The sequence below is a fragment of the Humulus lupulus genome, chromosome X (genome assembly GCF_963169125.1).
Source record: "Humulus lupulus chromosome X, drHumLupu1.1, whole genome shotgun sequence".
Taxonomy (NCBI): domain Eukaryota; kingdom Viridiplantae; phylum Streptophyta; class Magnoliopsida; order Rosales; family Cannabaceae; genus Humulus; species Humulus lupulus.
The window spans coordinates 160,466,315-160,475,980 of NC_084802.1; the positions used below are offsets into that span (position 1 = coordinate 160,466,315).

The 9,666-nt window shown below is 37.8% G+C and overlaps 1 protein-coding gene across 2 annotated transcripts; it reads right to left on the reverse strand.

Annotated features, from left to right (window-relative positions):
* Positions 1-5,376: 5,376 nt before the first annotated feature.
* Positions 5,377-7,655, reverse strand: LOC133803974 (uncharacterized). Of its 2 annotated transcripts, none has more exons than XM_062242123.1 (3): positions 7,448-7,655; positions 6,685-7,145; positions 5,377-6,367 (listed from the first exon to the last, which is right to left on the reverse strand). In XM_062242123.1, the coding sequence occupies exons 2-3, from the start codon at positions 7,084-7,086 to the stop codon at positions 5,555-5,557; spliced, it is 1,215 nt and encodes a 404-aa protein (XP_062098107.1). In that variant the 5' UTR covers positions 7,087-7,145; positions 7,448-7,655; the 3' UTR covers positions 5,377-5,554. The 2 variants fall into 2 exon arrangements, with proteins under 2 accessions (XP_062098107.1, XP_062098106.1); XM_062242122.1 differs by having other exon boundaries at positions 6,685-7,122; positions 7,448-7,653.
* Positions 7,656-9,666: the final 2,011 nt, after the last annotated feature.

A 9,666-nucleotide genomic window follows, 5' to 3' on the forward strand; every position in this document is an offset into this window, starting at 1 on the left:
GTGCCCCACCATATGGCTCGCAGTCTCATAGAAGATACCCTGAAAGGCTTCAGGGATCTTCTCCAGGTCCTGAGGATCTTCTGGTATCTGGACGATGGGGGCCTCAGCTTGAATGACTTGGGGAGGAGGAGGAAGCTGCCCAACAATGACATTGGCCACCGGAGTTGGCTCTCGAGTCGAGCTCGTGTCCTTATTCTTGGCAGGGGACTTTGAAGTGTTCCCTGCAGGGGGGGTCTTCTTCGCCACCCTGAGCCTCTTCACGACGGGGCCCGCACCGGCTTTCTTAGCCTGGAAAGCAGTTCGGAGGTCAGGAGCTCCTGGTTGTTCCTCCGAGCTGGGGGGTGAGTTTATTATCACTAGCTCAGGTGTTTCGATCGGGATAGGCTCGACCTCTAGCCTTGGAACTGATGGAGGAGAAGGGAAATCTACAGTTAATACTTCTTGGATCCTAAGGGGTTCAGGATCTTCCTCGGGGCTAGACTCATCTATGTATTGTCTGAACCCAGGGGCAAATGCACTTTGTAGCAAAGAAGGCCAGGACCTATGGTTTGTCCCGTATTCTTCAAAAATGGCGGATCTAAAATTTAGGGTGTTGTCAACTACGATTGTGCCCCTAGGATAACTATTGTCATGGCGTACCACTAGGTGGTCTACGCACTGGAGTAGGGTTACATTTAGATCTAGGTTGGAAGGATGACAGTGGACAAGCTAATTCGGATTATACCAAATTAACCTAAAATCGGCAACAACCCTATCTAATTCCCTAAAGGGATATGGGTTACCATGGCCGGAGGGGCCGGCTGCTTCCCCTGATGCAACTCGATCTGGATCAGGTTCTCGACAGCCTTGGGAGCCCATATTTTTCGCACAAGAGGCACCTCAACCTCTTCCTCCTCGCTGTCCTCATAGACCGGTAAGGCCTCTTGAGGAGCAGGAAGCTCGGGTATGGTTGGGAGCAGAGCCCGGGTCCTCAGTGCTAATGTCTGCCCTTCTCCAATCAACTTGCATGCCAACATGGTGGCATCGTTCACGACTTGGCGATAGTCCTTTTCGCCAGGGAGAAGACTGGATAATTTTTCATATTGACCCCTGAGGGTCATAGATTTTCCCGTCCTCGCAAATATGGCTGCACAAGAAACAAAATCAATTAAGGCATGTAAAAAAAAAAAAATATATCTTAAAGGAACAAAAATTCACGAGCTTAATTTACAAGGATGGAAGACTTACGAGGTCGGTTGAAGTAATGGTGTTCGCAGTTTCTGAAGCCATTCGACATAAAGAATAAATCTTTATAATCGTTTGGATGGCTGGGGAGCTCAATGACGGAGGCGGAGTTGGGAAATTGTGTGAGGTAGTAAAATCCGTCACCGCGTCCCCACTGGTCGGGACTTGCCTTGAGGCAGAAGAAGTACAATATGTCTGCCGGGAGGGGACCACCCACTCGTGTTTCAGGAACAAGTACTTCAGACTCGCCAAAAGTCTATACGAATTTGGGGGGAGCTGGAATAGAGTCAACTTCATGTAATTCAAGAAATCCGTGAAGTACTGGTCCAGGGGAAGGAAGGCCCCAGCCTTCAGGTGCTCATCACTCCAAGCTGCATAGTCATCTTGGAGAGGGGAATAACTCCTTTCCCCTTCGAACGCAGGTCGGACGAGGAGAGTTCCATCTCCGACCTCTATGTTGTGGCTCAACATAATCTTATTCACTCTCCCCTGAGTCGTGATCTTGGAGATGATACGCTCAACCTGAAATACGTGTTGGGATCGATCATGAGCTCCTTCTCCACCACCGGACCGAAGTGCGGGATGGGAGATTCGGAGGCGACCTGCTTCCCTTTGTTCTTCTGATGAGAGGATGAGCTAGAGGCGTTCTTCTTCTGAGCATTCTTCTTTTGAGGAGCAATCAGATCGTCTGGTGACAAAGCGACCAAGTTAGAAGGCGACCTAAGATGATCTATAACTATGACGCGATAGTACGAAGAACGAAACGAGTTATTTTGGTTATACGGGCTAAAGTTAGCCTCAGCCCCATCACGTCATGCCATGCGATGTCCTAGGCTACGCGCCTCAGTTTCTTAACAGTCCCCTGATATTTAGGGATCCGTGTGTCAGAAACGGCAGGCCACTACTTTCCTCTGAAAATCAGTTTTGTGCAAAACCACTTAAGAAATTATAACCCTTAAGCTACCTGGTTTTAAAACCTAGAAACCTTACGATTTTTTATGCCCCAAATAGGTATTTCCTAAACCTATTTGAGATTAGAACTACCCCAAATTGACCCAGAAAATTACCCAGTTTTATGAATACCTTCATATTTGGTTTCACTTATGGAGTTTAAAATCAAAACCTATTCCCTATGAACATTTAGAAATAGCCTACCAGTAAATACAATCAGTATTGCGGATGAACATGGTTAAGAACAGAAATTCCATTGGATAAAAAAAAAAAAAGGAAAAATCTCTTCAAACCAAATAATGAGATACTTACAGGAAAGTACATTTGCAGATTGGAGGGGGTAAAGTCGGTGACAGGAAGCTCCAGGAAAGCTTATGAATGTTTGGGCACGATGAACGGTTTTGGTGATTCTGGGAAAGAAGAGAAGTTTGGAAGTTCTAAAAAGCGAAATTTTTAAATGCAAAGGTGGTGAAGTTTGAAATTTGGCCATCCTATTTATACGTAAATTGTGGAACTTAATCTAGGCCATCCAATTGGGTTAGTTCAAGATCCAAGGGCCAAGATTAAATTGACCAAACGGTGGCAAAAAGTTGACAAGACAATTATTGAAGTCCTCGAAACCCGAACAGATGCCAATTGTGGTACACCACGTGTCCAATACTCGAGTAGTAGGCAGGTGTGGTTTTATGTAACAGAAGTCTAAAAGCCCCTGCCGTGTAGATCAGAAAGTGACGACATCATACATGAGCAGGAGCTTGGGGGGAAAATGTTGTACCCTGATTTTAGCACGAGTCCATGCACTTAGCTCGGGTACAGCTGGCAAATAAATATACAGAGAAAGAGCCGAGGAGAATGATATATAGTAATTATCCACATGGACAACTCGAGATTCATAGTGGTCATACGTGGTGTAAGGCGTCATGAGTTTATCCCGAACTAAGGATGCAATGGCTGTGAAGCGCGAGCTCATAATTTTAAATAGCTGTCGAAGGTCAAGCTTGGAGGAGATATCCAACTCATGGTAATTTTAGTATATTGCATACCAACGAATCCCCGGAGACTCGGGATCCCTTTATACGTTTATTTATGACTAGACTGTCATATTTATTATCTGAGATAGCAGGAACCTATTTATTCTATTATCAAATCAAATCCAAATATAAATGAAAATTATTTGTATTACATGTAATCATTATGTAAATGTGTGATTGACCCACGTGGTTACCCAAACCTGTCCATGGGATTCCCTTATAAATACTGGGAATATTGGACAAGAAAGGGAACCATTATTTTGTAATACCAAAACTTTGCCAAAATAAAGAGAGAAACAACAATAATATTGACTCGTAGACTAGGTGAATTTTAACCACTGAACCACGTAAAAGTTCTGTGTTCTTGAATGAACTCATATTATTTTTCATTACGGTTTACTATTAAGCACTAATCTGCCTTATTATTTCTTAATACACTGTTGGCGAAAAACTGCGTCAACAATATTTATAATCAACCAAAATCAAGAACTAATCTATTGTCTTTAGTCTTTACAAAAATAAAGTTAATTTATTTACTTATTTTTGTATATTATTGTTAATGATATAAAATTATAGGGAAATTTTTAGGTAGGGACATCATTTTTGCCCTTGCCGTAGAGACATTTCCTATTTTCGGTACCTGAAGAAATTGTAATTCAATTTTTTTAATATGGTGTACATTATAGTTATAGTAGACATCCCACCCGTTTCAAGTAATTCCAATTTATAGTGTTGAAATCAGGATTCAAACAACCAGCTGCACACATACCTGGTTCTTTATATACACTTGTAAAATAGATTGTTTGAACTCTGATTTCGACATCATAAATTATTCATAATTTTCTAAAAATTAGTGGGATGCGTGCTAAAACTATCATCTATGTCATCATATAAAAAAAATGCTTATAATTTCTTCAGGCGGCAAAAATAGAAAATATCTCTGCGGTAGGGACAAAAGTGATTCCCATTCCTAAAAAGCTCCCTAAAATTATAAATAATATATTAAGAAAATATTAAATATATGGGATATGAATATTGTAGTTTTTAAAAGTTTACTTCGCCTATACAAACCGCACAGCTGCAATTGAAGAAAATTGGACCACAATCCACACTGCGAAGAAAATTAACCCTATCGCACCATGCATTACAATGTGGGTTGGGCATTTTCATTGGTAAAGCGAATAATCTCCTCACCTTTACTGATATTAACTTTATTAATTGACTCAAAAAGTGTACTAACAACACCAACCATAAATGAGAAAAGCTCTGCTGTAAATCTAAAATATACAACTCAAAGTTGCTCAAATTGAACGGTTTGTCTTGGCCAACACACAAATCAGTTCAGTATGTATCCTTTTTACTAGAAACAAAACAACATATTACCTCGCAAAAAAATGATTTAAGTATTAAAGTATAACATCTGAAAGATGAAAGATAAAAGATTTCAAGTATTTCTGCCACTAATTTCCCAACTATCATGGATAAGATATAGCATTATGTATTATATAAACGTATTCTGGCATAAATAACGACATTAATTATCTCAAATAGAAGTTTGATAGAAAAGGCCTTCCAAATCAAAATTATCTCAAAGATTTTCAAAGCTCTGATTCTGCTTTGGCAAAAGATGCGTCCCACTGTTTCAGCCAATTTGAAATTATGTCCCACTCTTTGTGCCAGGTGCAAGATGCGACATCATCTAAAGACCTTTGGAAGCAAGCCTCCAACTTTGGCCCTAAAAATTGAGCTGATTCATCAATAAAAATCTTGTAATAACTTGTAAGCTGTCAATGGATAAGACAGCGTCGAGCTATTTTATTTTGACCTTCTTCGAAAAAATGTCTATTATACAAATGAACAAGAATTGCTGCCTACTAGGTGCAAACAAGTCGTCAGCCAGTAAAAAGCTCTAAACTCGGATTAAAGGAAAACAGGAACAACACGTCAGAAAACAATTTTATGTCGGAAAAACATAAACAAAAGCCAGGTCTCGTGTTCAACTGGCTAATATTTTTACCCGAATTGATAACAATAAGACAACAGATTAAATAGAAACAAATTCCAATCCAACACAACATGCTGGTTGCATGCCATAAGGCCTCCAAAAAACAGGTTGAAAAGGAACATGGAAGGAACTAGATAATAAAACAATGGAATAAGTGAACAGAACTTGGAGAAACCTGGATATATCCATTTCTTTACATAATGATTGATACAATATTCTTAAATTACATATGACCTTTATACTTTGAACCAATGCCAATTGAACAATCAAAATAAAGATGAAAAAATGTATTATTTTCTGTTCCTTACAAAAAGCAAGGCATTAGCGTAAAGTATTTCATGTCTTATTGATTATAATCTAAATAAGATGAAGGCTTGGAAGAAGAAATTAAGTTCCTTAGTTCCATCAAATGTTCATCATTTGAAATATGGAGTGTGATACGTAAATTTGTTAACAATGCTTCTTGATCCCAACTTAAGGGCCCAGAAGCATGCATTGCCACCAAGGTGCTGTGATAAGCATGCAACTCTAATCTATGAATTCTCGATGGCTTGTCCTCTTGAAGAGGAAGGGGGCCTTTCTCTTCATCTCCAAGACCACAAAAAGATTCCGCATCACTACAATGGACAACTGCATCTTTACTATAACATTCTAAGAAACTACTAGACAACTTAAACATGCCATTACTATTGAAACTACAGCTACCAACAGAGCATGAATCAATATCAGAATCACTATATTCTGGGCTTCCATCAAAAAACCAAGAACCACCACAACATGTGTTCTCCATCTCTGTTTCCAAATTTCCGATTGTTTGTTTACCAGTGGGAGCATGCAAGTCATTTTCAACCAGATTATTTGGTTGGGAAACAACAGCATCTACCTTTTTCGGCAAGTAAGATAGGGGCCTTGAAACTACTTGTTGATGCTCATTCATTGCTCTTAATTTACTGGGATATGCTTCAACAAAAGAAGAGCAAAATGGAGAAGATCGTTTCAACGATTTAGTTGAAACAATGTAAGAATCCGGAAGGTAATTCTTCTCCTGAGGAGCTAAACCATCATTTCCAGCTAAGTCTTTTATTCTTGCATCAACTGGTGGCACCTCCCGATAATTCAAGTTGTTGGAGTTTGCTACTTCAATATTTCCATATGCCTGCAAGATGTAGCAAATATAAGAAAGACCAAAAGCAAAGGTATTTTCCACAGAAGAAAACAAAAAAGTATCGGCATTAGCATGAAAAAATTACATCAGTAATAAAGGTAAAAGAGTTATGAAAATAAATTAAAAGATGCCTGAAGATGAAAGAAAAAACCTTGCAATTGCTCGATGGAAAAGTCTACAATTGCACTCCCTTAGGGGCCGAAATGATTTACGAACAGGTTTCAAAGATCCAGTAATAAAGCATACTCAGTGCACAATAAAGTTTGAAAAACAATTTTCTTTAATAATATAAGTAGCTTAATATTTACCTTTACAAATACAACCCATTTATCATCTTGCCAAGTCTTACGCACCCTAGTCTCAGATTTATGAGCCTTAATTTCCTTGGAAGATCCAAGTATCCTAACCAAGCAGAAATCTGCACGCATGGACTTTGAAACAATTGCTATTTTCCAAGAACCAGCATCGAGCACCTCTACAATATCACCAGATGTCCAATTCTTCATGCTTTCCACAGATGGTGGGGAAGGCCTAATCGCTTTACGGGAAACTTTCTCCACAGTTTTCCAATTGGCCATGCCAAAACTGGATTCATACTTAACATTGTAAGCCTGCCCATCCCGAGAAACGATTTCTGCACAACGCCAAGCCCCAAAGGGGTCTTCCCTTTTGCATAATACCTCCACTTTACTTCCCTTCTTAAATCTCATTAGTTCTGTGTTAACAGGAACCCAGTATCTTGAAACCTTATAAACAATAAAAATGTACACTGTAATCAGATATATAAAAGTCAAAATTCCACAACAATGATGAAATTCACAAAACCAATTTAAGATTAAGACAATACATAATTGATTTTTTTTATTTTTCTTTTTATTTAAAAAATAAAACAACTTGCTTTAGGGTATTCAAACTAGGCACAAGAGAGAATCATAGAGATAAATTGATCAAAATCCTGTAGTTTTTTTACAAACAGGAGCATGGCAATTGCAATATAAACGATGAAAAAAACCGTTTACATGGTGAAATCAAAAGCCCTAAAAATGAAAATAGGGGAAAGATTTGACTGACCTTGGTAATCAAACTCGAAAACTTCGACGGGAGACTTCGGTTCAATCTACTTAGAAAGATGGTTGTAAGCGAGATTATCAATTGTGGTTGTGAATTTTGTTGAAAAACCAAAGTCAGGAATTAGGGTTTGCGAGAATGGAATGGTACAGAGCAAAATTTTGATAAATTAATTACTATTTATTTTAATTTTAATTGTATGCTTGGGTTCGAAGTCCCAGTACAAGTACAACTAGGAAAAATGTAAGGGTACTCCGTCTCTCTCCTCAATTTGATTTTATTTTTTAGAAAAAACATTCTTACAGGGGCGGTAAAATTTTTGTTTTTAAATATTTTAAACACAAAAGTAAAATTTTTTTTTTTTTATTTTTAAAAAATAAAAATATGTTTGGTAACTATTTTTGTTTTTTGTTTTTAGAAACAAAAAATAATATATGCATTTGATAATTTTTACTTTTATTTTTTGTTTAACAATATGATGTGTTGATCTGAAGAAGAAAAAAAAGAAAAATTGAAAACTGTTTAAAAAAAATTGGAAGGGAAAAAAATTCTATTTTCAAAATTTTAAAAAATAATAAATAAAAATAGAGTTACCAAATACATTTTATGTTTAATTGTCAAATTTTTAATTAATTAAATAAAAAGCTATTTTTTTAAGTGTTACCAATCAATACCATTATTTTTTTTCTTTTAAATTAATGAAAAAAACATGTTTATGTCTTCATAATATTTTTTTAAAAGTTCGCACTTTGTAATTTGTATGATACTAATTTTGACACCGTTTTTATCAACAGTAAATTAAGAAATTTGAGTGGTGATTAAGCTTGGATAAAACCATATATTATGAACACAAATAACTTTTTCGTGATTCATTAGTTAAAATCCACTTGGTCCACTAACCTATGTTATTGTTGCTCTTCTCTCAAAAAATCGTTTATGACAATTTTCTAGAGTTTCAGTATATAAGAATGTGATCCATTTTCCTGTCAATTCCCTCTCTATTTATAGGGGATTAATAGATAGGTTTGGGTAAGTTTTTAAATAAACAAATAATTATATTTAATATATTGATTGTCTGATATTATACATTTATCAGGCAAGATTACAATATTCTAATTATGTATATAGAACTCCTTCCTTCTTTCAAATATGTGCCTTATTTCTTGCCTGATATTGTAATCTTATATCATAATTTAAGGTGAACAAACAGAGAGGCCAGCCAAGGGAGAACCCTCATGTGAGGCGTGATGACGGGAACGTCCCAAATAACCGAGCTCAAGCTTAGAGGAACAATAACCTGGATAACACGCATCCTGAGATGGGAGTTAGCAACCAGCTCCCTAACAACCTGACAGTCAAGGATCCAAACCAAGAAAGGCTTGTGTTGATGGAAGAGCCGATGTGACTACTCCTAGCACATAAAAACAAAGATGATTGTGACTCTGATGAGGAGCTCGAGCCTTTTGCTCCTCACATTGTCGTAGCTCCCTATTTGCAGGGTTTCAATATGCCATATATGGCGACCTACGACGGAACCCCTAATCTTTCTAACCACATCAAGACTTTCAACACCTTGATGAGGGCCCATAATGCGAGCGTGGACTGGCGATGCGTTCTGTTCCTAGCAGCTTTGATAGGCGTGGCCAAAATGTGGTTCGACAAGTTCAAAGGGCATACAATCACTTCCTAGAATAAACCATCCTCAAATTTCAAGAAGCAGTTCTGTGCTGCCAAGGAGATACGTGCGGAGGCCAACTCCTTGACCATCATAAAGCAGCAACTGGGTGAGTCTCTCAAGACTTACATTGTAACGCCCTGGATAACCAAGACCGTTACACTGCGTATTTGAAATAGTGCAAGACTTGCTAATCAAGTCATTTGAACAAAAATGTGATCCTAAAGTCAATAATTAGGTTAGGTTTAAAAGATTTTGATTGTAAGCAGTTAATTTTCATTAAAGTAAATGTTTGGTACATGGGATCCCAAAAACAGGATTTAAAAGACAAATTTACAATTTTCAAAAGTTATATACAATCAGTGGCCACTCTAATGGCAAAATACAAGTTTCAGGCTTCTGTCCATGTACTTTTCCTCAGCCGTGGCGGTCGAGCAGCTGACTATGTACACTCCACCCCAGAGCTCTCCAACTCATGGTTGGTCCAACTTCCCTTTGCATTTACCTGCACCACATAGCACCCGTGAGCCAAGGCCCAGCAGAAAAC

Excerpts from the sequence above, each read along its gene's own strand:
- LOC133803974 (XM_062242123.1), bottom strand. The coding sequence starts at position 7,086 with ATGAGATTTAAGAAGGGAAGTAAAGTGGAGGTATTATGCAAAAGGGAA. Across the intron at positions 6,368-6,684 it reads AATGGGTTGTATTTGTAAAG|GCATATGGAAATATTGAAGT; the intron begins GTAAATATTAAG and ends TACATCTTGCAG.